At 41.7% G+C, this 17,395-nt stretch overlaps 1 protein-coding gene across 1 annotated transcript; it reads right to left on the reverse strand.

Annotated features, from left to right (window-relative positions):
* Positions 1–14,797: 14,797 nt before the first annotated feature.
* Positions 14,798–17,172, reverse strand: C2CD4A (C2 calcium dependent domain containing 4A). The gene has a single exon (XM_036081084.2). The coding sequence runs from the start codon at positions 16,049–16,051 to the stop codon at positions 14,990–14,992; it is 1,062 nt and encodes a 353-aa protein (XP_035936977.2). The 5' UTR covers positions 16,052–17,172; the 3' UTR covers positions 14,798–14,989.
* Positions 17,173–17,395: the final 223 nt, after the last annotated feature.

The raw sequence follows: 17,395 nt of genomic DNA on the forward strand, positions 1-17,395 counted from the left end.
TGACATAGATTGCTTTATTCACCCATAGCATTCATCCAGGTACAACACAAAGTGCTAGCAGCGATGTGGGCTACCACACAGTTGGGAAAAAAAATCCAAGTGCACGGAAGTATTTTTCTGGACATGAACACTTCTGGAATTATAGAAACATAATCGTGGAAAACCTCTTTATTGACTGTAGGATATAGTGTTGTTGGATTAAGAATGTTACACCAGTGGTTGCTAATATAAGAAAGAGAAAGTAATAATAATTCATAATTAGCTAAGTACTTAGTAGAAAAACAGTGGGTGATTGTTGCTGAGGCTGACTCATCTGGCAGGAGATTTTGAAAGACAAATGGAGTTTGAGTACAGGGGGCCTAGTGAGTAAACATGCTGGTCCAATATTCCCTGGAATGCTGCCAAACCAGTCTTCAGATCAATCCTAGGGGAATCTCCAGAAGTAGTTAAAGGATCATAAGAGCCCCCACTCAATATGTCAGAAAAAAGTTTAATTTATTGCTTACTATAGTAAGAGAGAGCTGTGTTGATCAGCACAGTCTCTCTGAATAGAGAAGTCTGCTAATATGATACAGGGGTTTAGGGAAACATGGAATTCAGGGTTTGGAGGATCTTCAGAGGGAAAATGTGTTGGCCTTATCTGCAGATGCTTGGTTACTTATCTGAGTCTGTTGTTGGTTGGCTGTCATTCAGAGGCACAGTTATGGAAGTGAGTCCATCCCCGACTGGCCTACCTTCGGAAGTGAGGGTTGACACTGATTGGTTGGCTTGCAAAAACATGTTCCCTGGAGCAAGTTATTGATTGATTAAACACATTTAAAACCATTTTGGTGCCTTCTCATTACCATGGTTACGTGACAATCAGTCTTTTCCTAAATTAATGGGAACTTTCTTTTTATGTTCGACTCTAACTGATACACCTCCCTTAGTTTAGGTCTGGACTCTGGGTCTATTTCCCACTATGCCCTTTATTAACTTTGTGTATTTCTTGAAAAAGTTACTTTACTGAACTTTAGGCTCCTCATTTGTAAGACATGGCTAATGATGCCTACCATTAGGATTATTGTAAAGATTAATGTTACAATGGTCATGAAAATTGTAAATTATAAAACATCCTGAAAATATAAAACACTTGAAATCCTCTCAAATTGTGATAATATATGCCAAAGTGGTGTTTAAATTCTAAAGCACTTTATAGGCATAAATATTTATATGAACATTTTTAGTATTTAAATTATTATTATCAGGGGCACCTGGGTGTCTCAGTTGGTTAAGCATCTGACTCTTGATTTCGGCTCAGGTCATGATCTCAGGGTCCTGAGATTGAGCCCTGCGTTGGGCTCCGTGCTGAGCATTCTTTTTTTTTTTTTTTTTTTAAATATTTTATCTATTTATTTGAGAGAGAGAGTGTGAGAGAGAGAGCATGAGAGGAGAGAGGGTCAGAGGGAGAAGCAGACTCCCCGCTGAGCAGGGAGCCTGATGCGGGACTCGATCCTGGAACTCCAGGATCATGACCTGAGCTGAAGGCAGTCGCTTAACCAACTGAGCCACCCAGGCACCCCGTGCTGAGCATTCTTAAGATTCTCTCTCTCCCTCTCCCTCTGCCCCTAACTCCTGCACATGCATGCATGTGCACACGCGTGCTCTCTCTCTCTCTCTCAAAAAACTAACATAATAAAAAAATAAATTACTATTATCATGCCCTGTTCTTCAAGACCCAGCTCAAGTGTTCTTTTCTTCAAGAATATAGTTTTGACTACCCAAGTCTTCACTGATCTTCCTCTTCTCTGGATTTTCACATTTATTATCTGTACCATACAAATCATACCATCTTGATTTATTTACTGTAATTTCTGATTGTAGGTCTTATTACTCCAAACAGATTTAAAGCTACTGAAGGCAAGAATCTTGTCTTCATTAACATTGAAGAATATCACATGCTGTCTTAGAATTCGTTTCAGCAAAGCACTTGAGGCATCCGCTGTACCTGAGATAACTCTCCCTTGCTAGCCTGAATCTATTCCAAACTTCTCATTTTGCCAAATGATGAGATTAAAGCCCTGAGAAGGAGTACCTTGCTCACAGAATACAGAGCCAGAACTAGAACCTGGGTCCTCCCGTCCTTGTTATCATTCTTGCTTCAGTATCACTACAATGCTGCATTGTTAATATCCCCAAGGTGCCTGCCACAGTTGCAGAGCTCATACTGGGCACCCAACAAACACCTGTAACCACCTTTCTCATGGCTGAGTTGACTCAGGTATTTGGAAAGCAGAGCTTTTCCACAATTACTGTTGACACTGTAATTTAATACTGCTGGGTCTTCCCGAGGTGGCAGCTTAATTCATGATTGTGAATCATCTGACATTTCAGTTCAGTTTGTAGTTTTCATCCTCTTTTCCTTCTATAAGAAGTTCCATAGAGGATCTCCCAAATCTCTTAAAGTATATACCCTCCCTCACCACTTGCCAAAGTCTACACCAGTAATACAAATGGAAAGAATTAGTAATTGCAGGAAACCTTCCTAGTTAAACATGGCAATGGAAAAATTTATCAATCACCTTCATAATGAAAAGTAGATTTAAAGAGCGTAAGTCTAAAAATGTATTTGCGTGAGATTAATATATTCTCAGGCAAATTATTTAAAACTGAATTTTATACTTCTGAGCTAAAATTCTTCTTTCTGGTTCTTTCTCCAGGCACTTAAATGGGCACTTAACACAACAGTAATTAAACGCACTAGGTTCTTTTGAACTCCAATGCACAAATGATATTTTTGCTTTTTGGAGGCTGTTGTTGTAAATTAGACTCTGACATGGAAGAGAAGATTGGACAGGAAGGGGGCCTTTGCTCAGAAAGTGCCCAGAGCAGCATACCCTTTCAGAAAGACTCCCAAATTTCCATTAATACCTAACAATGATAGTTGCACTTACCAGAGCAAGCAAACCATCCTCACTGCCTTTCACTTGCTGTGTTATCTCTGGGAACACTGTGCCTTCCACAGACAGGTTCAGCTCTTTAGTTGCAACCCTATTTAATTTAGGATTTTTCTCTTCCTCCCCCAAGAGTCCTTTCTTTCCCCATTTTACTTTGTAAAAGAAAATATAACCAACCAGAAAGGGCAATTTATCAACATGCATTAGGAGCCATAACAATGTTCATATCTTTGATCCTGAAATCTTTTCACTTGGAACTTATTCTAAGAAAAAGAATCAAAAGAAGAAAAATAATAATAAATTGGGAAGAGTGAAAAATGTTTAATAATAGGGAAATAGTTATATTAACTATTACATATCTACTTCAAAGGTTATGATATCAAAGACTAACAGCAACATAAACAACTCTTAAATTATAATCATAAATTCAGAAGAGGAAAAAAATGGTATGTTTATATAGAGACTGTTTTTGGAACCATATAAATCTAGGTATACTTACGAACAAAGACTGGAAAATAGTGGACAAAGACAAAAATACTTTAGATCAGAGCAGCAAGACAATGGCTGTGTTTTGATGGTGATAATTTTTCAAAGTGTTTTTTAATAACACAAAAATTCATAGTTCATCAATGTAGTTAGTCTTATGGCATATGAAAACAGAAAGCACTCTAGTCTGGGAGTCAGGAAATGCCGCTAACTGGCAATATGACCCTGGAAAAATTTTTTGCTCTTTCATCTTCCTTTTATCATCTATAAAATGAGGACACTGAGCAATCTTTTTCTAAGTTGACTTGTAGTTTAAAATTCTATTATCTTTCATGGACATATTTTCTTCTTTATTTAATGCTGGTAAGTGTTTTAATGTTTAAGAATGGAGGGGCGCCTGGCTGGCTCAGTTGGGGGAGCATGAGACTCTTGATCTCAGGGTTGTAAGTTCAAGCCCCATGATGGGTGTAAATAGTACTAAAAAATAAAATCTTAAAACATAATAAATAAATAAATAAATAAATAAATAAATGTTCAAGGGTGGTAAACACTTGCCAATAATAGTTGCACTTACCAGAGCAAGCAAACCATCCTCATTGCCTTTCACTTGCTGTGTTATCTCTGGGAACACTGTGCCTTCCACAGACAGGTTCAGCTCTTTAGTTGCAACCCTATTTAATTTAGGATTTTTCTCTTCCTCCCCCAAGAATCCTTTCCCCATTTTACTTTGTAAAAGAAAGTATAACCAACCAGAAAGGGCAATTTATCAACATGCATTAGGACCGATAACAATGTTCATATCTTTGATCCTGAAATCTTTTCACTTGGAACTCTAAGAAAAAGAATCAAAAGAAGAAAAATAATAATAAATTGGGAAGAGTTTCAAGGCCTTAGTCCAGTGAAGAAACTCAAACCTAAATCTCAAGCTTAGAGAAATGGGCTGCATAAAATAAAAAGTAATCTGTCTTGGTTCAAAGCTAGTGGTTTTTCTTAAGCTTAAAGCTTGGATTTATCCACTTTTCAGAACAGCTCATACTTCCAACCTGCTGATGATTACACAGTTAATCATGCAGTAAAATGTCTTTAAAAGATGGATAAATAGGGTTATCCAAGGGCAGTGTGATAATATGAATGAATAAATCCTGACTGCTAACATAGGATGAGCTGTTCTTTTCTAATTGTTGCAAGGCACAGTGAGCTACTTTTAGCTTTTTATGTGCTGAGGTGTCAGCAACGCAAAGTTCTCAGGAGGTGGCAATATGATCACCGAAGCTTCCCCCCAGGGGCCATTGGGAACCTAAGAAGCAGTGTTTCCAGAACACATTTTACTTCTCTTGGATCTCAAACTTAGTTCCTTTTCCAAGGCTTACCTTCTCTCTTTTCTCTTTATACCCAAATTCAGCTCACCTCTTGAGTACCCAAGGCCTAGAAGAAGTTTTGTGGTCATATGCACATGGCTCCAAATCACTGGCCTTCCCCTTTCCTGGCTGTTATGACCATGGATCTTCTCTGAGCATCAGGAACTAGTTATTATGTCCTTCTTCAAGCATCTGGGGCACAAGAGATCTACTACTTAATGTGTCTCTAGTACATTGTCTGGTACATGATGAGTGTTAAATAAATGTCAGACCTTTCTCATTTCCCAATTCCCAATTCCCTCTGTTAAGAATCCTTGTCTGTAGCACTATTGTTTGTAACATTTAATTTGTTTTTCAAATGACTCCTATGGGTATAGCTTCTCCACTCAATCTCTTAGATGGAGGGTCTCAGTTACAGGATAAGCACCTACTGAACATGATAGAAGCTTGGGAAAGTGCGGTAACATCATCTATTATGAAGAAACCAAAAATAGAACTAATATTTATTAGGTGGTTCTACATACCAGGCACTATGTGTGGACTTGGAATACATTAGCTATTTTAATCCTTTAAAAAAAATCCCAGGTGGTAGATAATTTTACTGCCTCTCTACTAATGAAAACATGACATTTAAAAAAGCTAATGGATGTGACCAAGAAACGCAGAGAGTGAACAACAGCTGAGATCTAGAATCTACATCTTTCTGATTTTGAATATAAACTCTTAAGAAATGAATTTACTATCAACAACTTGTAGAGTTGCTGAGTACCCACAGCCATCACCCGAGCCCAGATCTGTAGACGGTGTGGTGCTTTTGCCCAGAGACTTGGAAACTGGCTCCACAGCAGTGTTCTTGCTCTGATGTCACTAGGAAGTTCATATTTCTGCTCCTCCAGCTGCAGGGTGATGCAGAAAGGAAAGGAGAGATTGTCGACTCCTCGGCAAAGGAGATCTCTACCAACCTGCCTAGAAGAAAGGCAAGAGTGTCTCTAACCACCATCTCTATTCAGGCTTTTCTTTCTTTCTTTCTGTCTTTCTTTCTTTCTTCCTTCCTTCCTTCCTTCCTTCCTTCTTTCTTTTCTTCTTTCTTCATTTATTTCTTCTTTCTTTCTTTCTTTCTTCTTTCCTTCCTTCCTTCTTTCTTTTCTTCTTTCTTCTTTATTTATTTCTTCTTTCTTTCTTTCTTTCTTTCTTTCTTTCTTTCTTTCTTTCTTTCTCTTTCTTTCTTTCTTCTTTCCTTCCTTCCTTCCTTCCTTCTTTCTTCTTTATTTATTTCTTCTTTCTTTCTTTCTTTCTTTCTTTCTTTCTTTCTTTCTTCTTTCCTTCCTTCCTTCCTTCTTTCTTTTCTTCTTTCTTCTTTCTTTCTTTCTTCTTTCTTTCTTTCTTTCTTTCTTTCTTTCTTTCTTTCTTTCTTCTTCCTTTCAGATTGATTTATTTTAGAGAGACAGAGAGAGCCAGGGGGTGGGGTGGGGGGCAGAGAGAGAGGGAAAGAGAATCTTAGCAGACTCCCCGCTGAGCCTGAAGCCTGACACAGGGCTTGATTTCATGACCCTGAGCTGAAACCAAGAGTCAGAGGCTTAACCAACTGCACCACCCAGGTGCCCCTATTCAGACTTTTCTTTAATGATACAATCCCTATTTCCTTTCTCTCACAACATTTGAACCTGGTCTATGATAGTTCTCTTTATATGTATTGGCTTTATTTATTTACTTTTATTTTATTTTTAAAGATTTTATTTATTTATTTGAGAGAGAGAGAGAGCAAGTGCTCATGTGCACGAGCAGGGGGCAGGGGCCAGAGGGAGAGGAAGAAGGAGAAGCAGGCTCCCTCCCACAGGGCTCCATCCCAGAACCCTGAGATCATGACCTGAGTGGAAGGCAGCCACCTAACCGACTGAGCCACCCAGGTGATGCTATCTGTATTGGTTTTAAATGCTAAATTTATAGCTTTGGGAAACAAACTCAGTAACTCAGTGCTGGCAAGGATGTAGAGCACAGTTCTCATATGCTCTCAGTTGGAAAGTAAAATGATAACGACTTTGGAAAAGAAGTCATCAGTTTTTTAAGAAGCTAAATTTACACCTATCACATGATGATTTATCCATTCTACTCTAGTGATTTACCCAAGAGAAGAGAAAGCATGTACCTACACAAAGTCTTATACATGAATAGTCATAACAGTAAAAAACCAGAAACAATCGAAATATCCATCAATATGTGAATGGATACAAATCTAGCTTCCTGAATGGGGTTAGCTTCTTTTCTTTAGCTTAGAATGAGTTCCAATATGTAAAGAGCTTGGAAGTTGTCACTCTCATTCTTACAACAAGAAAAAAGCTGAACAAACTGAAAATTATTGACATAATGACTTTTCATCAGAGAGCTGAGGTAGCAGAACAAACCACCACTCTGGAATCTGAGGAGAATATAGAGAATCCCAGCCAGGAGCAGCCTATCTGAAACAGAAGCCAGGCAAGTCATAAGCTGACAGGAATACTTAAATGGTAATTTTGACAAACTGCTGGGCCCTGAGTGTGCACTAATGTGAAGGTGAGATATTCCTGATACCCAAGGTCTTGGGGGTAGGGTTTTGGGTAGCGTACTTTCATAAGTTTCTTAATAATAACTATGATTAATATGTTAAGGGCTCTAATGGAAAAAGTAGAGAACATGCAAAAGCAGATGGACCAGGTAAGTGGAGAGATGGAAATTTGAAAAAAGTCAAAAGGAAATGCTAGAAATTAAAACACTATAACAGAAATAAAGGGAGCTTCTGATGGGCAGACTGCATACAGCCAGGAAAAGAATCAATGATTTTCATGATATGTCCATAGAAACTTCCCAAATTGAAATGGAAGGACAAAGAACAACGAAGAAAAAAACCCAGAGCAGACTACCCATGAACTGTGGGAGTGTTTCAAAAGGTATAACATATGCTTAATACCAGGAGGAGAAGAAAGAGAGAATGAGACAAATGTAATACTTGAAGTAGAAATGGATGAGAATTTTCCAAAATAGATGACAGATACCAAAGAACAGATCCAGGGAATTCAGATGAACAAGGAGGAAAAATACACGCACACACACAAACACACACACACACATCTACACACACAAAAATATCACATTCAAACTGCAGAAAACCAAAAACAAGGAGAAAATCTTGTAAGAAGCCAAGGGGGAAAATACCTTACCCATAGAGAAACAAGGAAAAGAATTATACTGGAATTCTCAGGGTGACTGTCTGGCTCAGTCAGTAGGGCACGTGACTATTGATCTCAGAGTTGTGAGTTCATGCCCCACACTGGGTGTCAAGATTACTTGAGAAAAATAAAATCTTTTTTTTAAGATTTATTTATTTATTTGAGAGAGGGAGAGAGAGCATGAGCATGGAGAAGGGCTGAGAGAGAGGGAGAGAAGCAGACTTCCCGCTGAGCATGCAGAGCCTGTCTAGGGCTCGATCCCATGAGTCTGAGATCACGACCCCAGCCAAAACCAAGAGTCAGTTGCCTAACCAACGGAGCCACCAGGTGCCCCAAGAAAAATAAAATCTTTAAAAAAGAAGAAAAAAAGAATTAATTATATTGGACTTGTCAGGAATCACACAAGGAGGAAGAGAGTGAAGTATATAAAGTATTGAAAGGAAGAAACCATGACAATAGAATTCTATATCCAGTGAAATTATCCTTCAAAAGTGAAGGAGAAATAAAGACTTCTCAGGCAAAGAAAAACTAAGAGAATTCATTGCTACAAAATGTGCTCTGCAAAAAATGTTAAAATAAGTTCTTTAGGGAGAAGCAAAATGACATAGGTCAGAAACGCAGCTTTACATGTCAGAGAAGGAATAAATATAAGCTAAATGAAATATTTTATTTTTCTTATTCTTATTTGATTTGATGGATAACTGTTCAAAATAACACGGGTGCCTGGGTGGCTCAGTCTGTTAAGCGTCTGCCTTTGGCTCAGGTCATGATTCCTGGGTTCTGGGATAGAGCCCCGTGTCAGGCTTCTTGCTCAGCAGGGAGTCTGCTTCTCCCTCTCCTTCTGCTGCTCCCCCTGCTTGTGCTCTCTCACTCTCTCTGTCAAATAAATAAATAAAATCTTAAAAAAAAACTGTTCAAAGTAACGATAGTAATATATTGGTAATACATTACAGCATAGTAATAATTATAGTATATAGGTAAGTAAAATGAAAACATTATAAGAGATGAGATGGAGGAATTGGAAATACTGTTTTATAATATACCTGCACTACCCATGAAATAATAGTGTTATTTGAAAGTGAATTTAGATTAGTTGTAAATGTATACTGCAAGCACTAGGGCAACCACTAAAGAAATTTTCTAAAGAAGTATAATTGATATGCTAAGAGAAAAGAGGAAGTGAAATTCTGTAAAATGCTTAATTAAAACCAGACAAGGCCAAAAAGGAAGAGAAAAGGAAAACAAGAATCAAATAGCAAGTGCAAGGAATAGAAAACAGTGACAAACAAGTGAATGGATAAAAGAATTGTGATTTATCAATTCAACATTCATTCACAAATATAAAGGAACAAAATACTGATAGAGACACCAACATGCGCGCATCTCAGAATAATGATGCTGAGTGAAAGAAGCCAGACCGCCCTCCCCCCAAAGCATATATATATATTTTTCCATTTATATGAATTTCTATAAAATATAAACTGATTTATAATGACAGAAAGCAGATGAGTAGCTCCCTGGGGACCAGAGAGGGGAGGTGAGAGAAGTTCAGAAGAGAGGGATTATAAAGGAGCATGAAGAAACTATTACGAGTGATGGATATGTTCATTATCTTGACTGAATTGAGTTTCATGAGCATATATGTATGTCAAAACTCATGAACTTGTATGCTTTAAGTAAGTGCAATTTATTGTATGCCAATTGTATCTCAAAAAAAAGTTTAGAACAATAGCTTACATGAAGAAAGAGTGCGAAATAAAAAAAGTAATGAGCATGGAGGTCTGGGAGGTCTGCAATTAAATTAATCATTTACTTGATGCATGGTCTTAAGCAACTTATTTAAGTCCTCTGAATCACAGTGTCCTTCTCTGTAAAATGGATATTGTAGCAGTTAGGATTATGTTCATATATTTCTGAAAACTGGACAATGGCAGAAACAAGTTAGGAATGTATTTGTCTTATGGACAAGAACTTTGGGGGGAGGCTGTCCAGAGCCAGCGTGGAGGGTCAGTGACGTCACTGAGAAACCAGTATCCTTTAGCTTCCTTAGTGATGGCTGCTGTTTCTCCCAACTTGTATATTCCAGCAGGATGAGGGAGGAAAGGGAAAAGGCACCATTAGCTGGCCTCTTCCTGCGTTTCACTGGCCATAACTGAGTCACTTAGTTATCCATAGCTGAAAAAGGGTCTGGGTAGGCAAGTGTTTGTTCTCTAGACTCTATAGCACATAAGGGAAAGCAGTAAGGGGCTGGGGTGGGCGTTAAAGGGGCCAACCTACAGCATCCACCCCAGGTATAATAAGAGTACCTACCACAAATAGTTGTTGAGAAGTTTCAAGAGCATAAAGGATAAAAATTAGCTGTGAAAACCATAAAATACCAACAAGAAAAGTCATGTTGTTATTTGCTTCCTAAATGTCCCAGAAGGCCTAATCTGACCAGAATTTATCATCCTCTCAAATTAATGCAAGTGCCATTATAATGCCGTAACAAAATTCTTAGCTAATGGTATGATAATATACAAATGATAAAATGCAAAAATAGTAAAAATTGTGTTTGTAAACACCATGGGCTGCCTCAGGTTTATTGTATCCGTTAGACTCATAAGCCTGGAGGCAGACGAGCTTCTATACACTAGAGTTGAACCACAAGGGAAGTGGTGATAAGGTATTAGCGGAATTTCTAGGAAAGCCCTTATCAGGGCACCCTGGAGGCCAGGAGTCCCCACATCAGCAAACTGGATTAAACTCTGTGTATGTGAACCTAGAGAAAAGGCTCAGTGTCAGGTCTTCACACAGGCCTTGCTTAACCACCCAATCTGAGGTGCCTTTTTGACCATAGTCATGCCTTTGTTCATTATCACATTTTATTTTCTGAAGTGCTACTGAAATTATTTATTTTCTGTCTCCTTCCCCAACTTTGAAAACCTGATTCCATAAGAGCGAGGACATTTTGTATCTTATTCACAGGTATAAATCGAGATTTTTGAAAAGTATTCGACCCATGATAGATATTCTAGATAAACCTTTTGTTTATTTTTCATTTTTTTTATTTTTTAAAGATTTTATTTATTTCTTTGGGAGAGAGAGCATGAGCAGGGAGGGGCAGAGGGGGAAGCAAAGGGAGCAGGGCAGAAGGGGAGGCGGGGCAGAGGGAAAGGGAGAAGCAGGCTCCCCACTGAGAGCCCATTGAGGGACTCAATCCCAGGACCCTGGGATCATGACTTGAGCTGAAGGCGGACGCTTAACCGACTGAGCCGCCCAGGTGACCCTCTAAATAAACCTTTTGAATGACCTTTTATCCACTTATATATATTTATTGCTTCCCCCATCTAGTTAATTAACTCTCATCACCTCACATATTTTTCTTCTTCTTTGTGAGAACATTTAAGTTCTACACTCTTTATAAATATCATTATAGAATACAAAGTTATCCACTTTAATCATATTATACGTTAGATCCTTAAACCTTATTCATCGTATAGCTGAAAGTTTGTACCCTTTAACCATATATTGTTACTTTAATATCATGGTACCTACTTTTTGCCCTGTCTTTCAAATATCTTTACCAAAAATAGTATCCTGACCTAGGTCCTGGGAATGGATATGGGGGAAAGTTTTGTGAATTGTAGTGTGTGTAAAAGAAAATTAGATTCTAAAGAAATAATCTTTGAGGCATGTTCGAGCCATATTAAAGCTAGTATTTTAAGTATAGAATACATTACCTTTACAAAACCAAGTAACCAAGCTATTGATTTGATTTTTAAATTTGCACTTAACTAAAGCTTTTTAAACTGGCATGTTGTGGTCTGTTGTGTGGGATTTTTCTTTGAATATGTTCATATATTTAAACCACAAAGAAGCAAGATTGCGTAATATCATTTGTGCAAAGATATGCATATCTAAACCTGATTGAGAAACACGAGAACTCTAAAAACAGTTTTCTGCAACCAACATGCCATTGACACATACATACTCCCAGCTTCGTAATTACTGGGAAGATTTCTTTTGTTTTCATTTTTAATCTGAACATTTTTTTGGCATCTTCTACATCCAGATAGCTGTATTTAGTTATTTTGCAGTGTGAATCTTCACCATAATCTGATATTAGCACACATCTTCAAGGTCATTGGGTTCTGACCTTACAATGGTCTTTAGTATTTAGTTGAGATGGTCTAATACCAAGGAGTAAAAACACTGACAAAACTTATGAGGGATCCACTAGAGGGCAGCAAAGTGCAAACCAAATTTAAATTTGCCCAAGGCAAGGCTGATGCTTTCATGAAAAAATTTGTATTGCAAAGATTTCTTAAATGCAAAACATTCAAATTAGTTCAGTAATGTAAAAGAACTTACATACAAATGTTTCTCTTTCTTGGAAGTAGTGGTCCAAAGACTCATTAGGTTGAAGAGCAAAATGAGAATAGAATTGGTCCTAGCCCCACCTCTTATACTAATTGTGTGATTTGGGGCAATCTACAGTTTGCCTTTTCGGTCCTTTTCTATGTTACATGGGTTTGCACAAAATAATTCTTAAAGTTCTTTTCAACTCTAAAATCCCAAGGTCTTATGATTTATGATTATATTTTAGTCATTTAAGTCTTGCTGATTAGGCTCTTACATTGGTTGATTAACCATAACTTGATATTAGTGGAGATTCTGTTTGGAAATACCCACCATTATTTCATGGAAAATTTAGGTCCCTGAAATATGTTGATGTTACCTTAATAAAATGATACTTCTGCCCCCAAACTATTACTTGTATATAATCTAGTGACAATAGTGATTGCAATGTTTTCCAAATAGGTTTTGATATTTAAACCATCAGTGCAATCTTTTATTTTTTAAAAAAGCAGCAAAATAGGGGCACCTGGGTGGCTCAGTCGGTTAAGCGACTGCCTTCGGCTCAGGTCATGATCCCAGAGTCCTGGGATCGAGTCCCACATCGGGCTCCCTGCTCGGCGGGAAGTCCGCTTCTCCCTCTCCCACTCCCCTTGCTTGTGTTCCCTCTCTCGCTGTGTCTCTCTCTGTCAAATAAATAAATAAAATCTTTAAAAAAAAATAAAATAAAAAAAAAAATAAAAAAGCAGCAAAATAAAATCCCAACGTGATATATTGTATGTAGCCAAGTTGTTTTCACTTTCCATTTATTTTCCTTTTAAGGTACTACATATGTGAACTCAGTATTAGTTATTCTACCAAAATTCTGAAATCATGAAGAAAGTTATACATTTTTTAAAAAGTTGTTGGCTTGAAGGCCAGGGATATGGTGACTTAGACTGAGGGGCACATGAAAGGTCTGAGCTACTGTTATGTCACCATTCACTTGGTCAACCACATGGAGCTTCTGGATGTGGCTGATTTTGACAGTGAATTCACAGTTATTCTTCACATTTGTTCAGTGCTGGTCATTGTAAGCACCCACCACAATAACCCATTTTCAGCTTATGCCTGAGTTGTGACTAAAACTGAAACCCTGTTCTAAACAGCATTTTTTCATGAGCACCAGTGGATAAAACTCTAACGGTTTAGTGAAAGCAGAAAAGGTTTCTGAATCCAGACTGCTAATGTAGTCATATTTAATACCACACCACACCACACATTCAAATATTTTCAACCCTCATTTAAGGACATATTTTCCTCCTATATGCATAAGAAAGGGAGAAATATGCTTATTTGGCAGTGAATGTGACCGAGGAAGGAAAGTCATCCCTTAAAACATAATACACTTATTATCACTAACAGAAGCCAGAGGTAGAACAATATCATAATTATGTTCTAGACTCCCTGCCTTTGCACATTAGCTCAGCTGGGGCCAATTAGGCTACCACCCTTTTTTCTATGACTGAGACTGGTTAGCATCTTCTCAGAACCTTAGACATTAGCGTGAGATAATAAATTACTCATTCGAGCCAATTTGCTTTTCCACTAGGGTGTGAGGATGTGAAGAGACCCCCAACTCAGAATCAACAGTTTCAGATATAAGTTGCCATCCTGCAACAGTAATGAGATGAACCCTTCAGAGGCTTGGTATTATTTCTAGAAACTAATGAGTAAAATACTGGTTGCTTACATGCAAATCCTGACTCTGCTCTATATTCTGTGCCTCAATATCCTCATCCCTAAAATGAGGACAACTGTGCCTGTCTTTCAGGTTTGTTTTAAAAATTAAACTAGTTAATACTTGTAAAACTGTTATTATTTTAACTTAGAATATTAAAATGGCTTCAATTTTCCCAGTGCTTTTCCAGCAAGATGTAACTAAAAGTATCAGGTTTGAGTTTCTATTAATAATTCACTGTTGAGGGGCGCCTGGGTGGCTCAGTCGTTAAGCGTCTGCCTTTGGCTCAGGTCATGATCCCAGGGTCCTGGGATCGAGCCCCGCATCGGGCTCCCTGCTCGGCGGGAAGTCCGCTTCTCCCTCTCCCACTCCCCCTGCTTGTGTTCCCTCTCTCGCTGTGCCTCTCTCTGTCAAATAAATAAATAAAATCTTAAAAAAAAAAAATAATTCACTGTTGACCTTGAACAAGTTACTTCACCTCTCTTGGCCTCATTTTTCTCACCCAGGGTCTTAAACAATGCTTCAAAGGTAATACCCGCTCTAAGATGGTCTCAGTAGATGTTGTGGAATAAACAAACTTCAATATGAGGAGGTTGGGGCAAATAGATCACCAGGACACCCTCTAGTTTTAACACTTCCTGTGATCCATTATCTCCCAATAGGGGCTGTGAGGAACATGAAGTGCAATTGTCTATCTATATTGGGAACCACTACTGCAGAACACCAGACCATTTGCTGAAACGAATTTTGAAGGCATTACACAAAATATTACGTCCTTTATTGTGATAATTCATCTAGCAACATATGTGCCAATATTGGACTGAACAAAGAGCTGGGTAGAAGAATAAATAAATAGCATTTATTTTGTACGGAGCGGCTGTCCGTGTCCGAGGTCCCAGCGGGCGGAGAGCGCCCCGAGGGCACAGACGGCCCGAGGCCCGGGCGCCCTCAGGGGAGCAGCAGGGAGCCCAGCAGCAGCTCGCCCTGGCCCAGCAGGCGGCCCCGCTCCCGGCCGCGGCCCCGCTTCTCCGCCTTGACGCGCACGGCCAGGCGGCGCAGCTGGTCCTCCGACAGCCCGTCCAGGCACACGTCCTGGTCGAAGGCGGCCTTGCGGCTCGGCCGCACCACGGCGCTGCGCTGCGGCCGCGTCTTGCCCGGCGGCCGCAGGACGAAGCTGACGCGGCAGCCGACAGCGCGGGGCTCGGCGGTTCCCGCGGCCAGGCCCTGGGCGCCCAGCAGCCGGACGCAGAGCCGCCCGCTGGCCCGACTGTACTGGGCGGCCAGGCGCAGGGCGCCCCCGGCGCCGCCCAGGGCCACGGTGCCCTCGGCCTCCAGGCACTCGGGCCCCGGGTCGGAGCCAGGCGGCGGCGGCGGGAACGCGGAAGGGGCCCGGGCCGGGGGCCGCGAGCCGGCGCCGCGCTCCTCGTCCTCGTCCCCGCTGGACGCGCCGCGGGCGCGCGCCAGGCCGCGGCTCCTCCGGGCCCGCAGCGCGCGGCTCAGCAGTCCTTCGGGGGCGCGCAGGAGGCGGCGGGCGCCGGGCGGCGGGGCGGGCGCGTCCGGGGTCGGGCGGGGGCCGGCGGGGAGCGCGGGGGCGGGGGCGGGGGCTGCGCCCGGGGGCAGGAGCGGGGCGGCCCCGGGGCCCCCGAGGAAGAGCGACTCCTTGCGGCGAGTGTGCGGGCTCTCGAGCAGCGCGCAGAAGCCGTAGGCGGTGCGCGCGCGCGGCAGGTGCGGCAGCGAGAGCGCGGCCTGCGAGCGCGGGTCCCAGTCTGTGTGCCCCGCGGCGTTGTCTATTTCTGCCGCTTGGATCCAGGAAACCCGGAGTGCAGCCAGGGCCGTGCAGGGCGCGAGTCGCGGGGGGATGCAGAACTCAGGGATGCGGTCCGGGGTGAGCACGTTTTCCCACGCGGCGGGCATGAGGGCCGGGACTCGGCGGCCCCGACCCTGAAGAATCCCGTTCCTGCCCCTCAGGAGGCGCTCGGGACCCAAGCGGAGCCTCTCCAGGCACCACATAAGGCGGCGGGTGCCGGATGCGAGCGACCCTCTGCTGGTGCTGCTGGGCTTGCACTTTGCAAGGGTACACCAGTCGTCAGAGGGAGCTCTGCAAGGCGCAGCAATTCCCGTGTCTTTTCTTCTACTTGAGGGGTGCTTTCTCCTTCCTCCCCTGGGACAGTGCAAGCTGCCCTTCACGCTGCTATGGCAAGCTATGCTTCAGTGATTGAGGAACAATCGTTCTTCTCTTGTCTCTAGTAGTCCTGTACAGTCGGGGCTTGTTGATTTAATCTCGATCCTCCGCTGGTTTAAGGCGGAGATTCTCACAATCTTGGCCTTTAACTTTGGTCGTGCCGTCCTCAATGCCAGGAGGCGCTTTGCTTGGGCAATCGTTTCCCGAATCCTTGGATTATTGCACTCTAGTCCTCGGCGAGAATTAAAATAATAATTATCCCCTCTAGGACTCACGGCTTGCCCCCAGGGGAGTTAAACAAGGATGTGGGTCCCTCCTAGCGTACCTGGGGTCCGGTGTCAGATGGGTGTCCGCCTGAGGCACGGTGCCAGGGAGGCGCGCAGCTTCTGGGAAGTTCAAAGCGCGCGCGGCGGGATTCAGCACCGCTGTTCCGGGACAGTCGGCCTGAGCCTTTATACCTGGGGCCCCGACAGCTGGCCAATGGGCGGGCGCGAGAGGCGCTGCTTGGTAACCTGACACCAGGCCTCCCGCTCTGCCACGTGGCTAGGTCGACTGCGCAAATTCGAAACGTCCAGTTCCTTCTCCCCCTTGCGTCTGGTGGGTCTGTAATTCTCAGAAACCCTAAACAAGTTTCTATTTTCTCACGTGCGAAAAAGGGTTAAATCTCAACTATATCGAGAGTCATTGGGGGGATCGCCGCACGTATGAGTGTGAATCCACGGAAGCACTCTAAGCCCACCACCACTAAAAGAAGATTAAAAGTCGGGTTTGTATTATTCTTACTTAAGACCGTCCCTGTCCCCTAAAAGCCAGCCTTTGAAGTTTCTTACCTGCTTTCTGGTGTTCAGTCCTGATTTTAAATGTATTTTCTTTGTTGATTATGTTACTCGGTACAGGAACCTTATGGAGTGCTGAAAATATTCCATATCTTGATCTGGGTGGGGTTACAGAGGTGTTTCCATATGTTAAAAAAATCAGTTAGCATACACTTAAAATTACGTATAGGATTGTGTGTATCTCATACCTTAATTAAAAGAAATCACAACCCACTTCTTAAGCCATGTGTGCTGATTTTTGATTGGGAAAATACACTCCTGCATACAACTGTGCTGTTGGAACCATCCTTTGAAGGCACCCGGACAACCTCTGGCCTTTCTAGGCTGTACCCACCT

This window comes from Halichoerus grypus, chromosome 8 (genome assembly GCF_964656455.1).
Source record: "Halichoerus grypus chromosome 8, mHalGry1.hap1.1, whole genome shotgun sequence".
NCBI classification, from domain to species: domain Eukaryota; kingdom Metazoa; phylum Chordata; class Mammalia; order Carnivora; family Phocidae; genus Halichoerus; species Halichoerus grypus.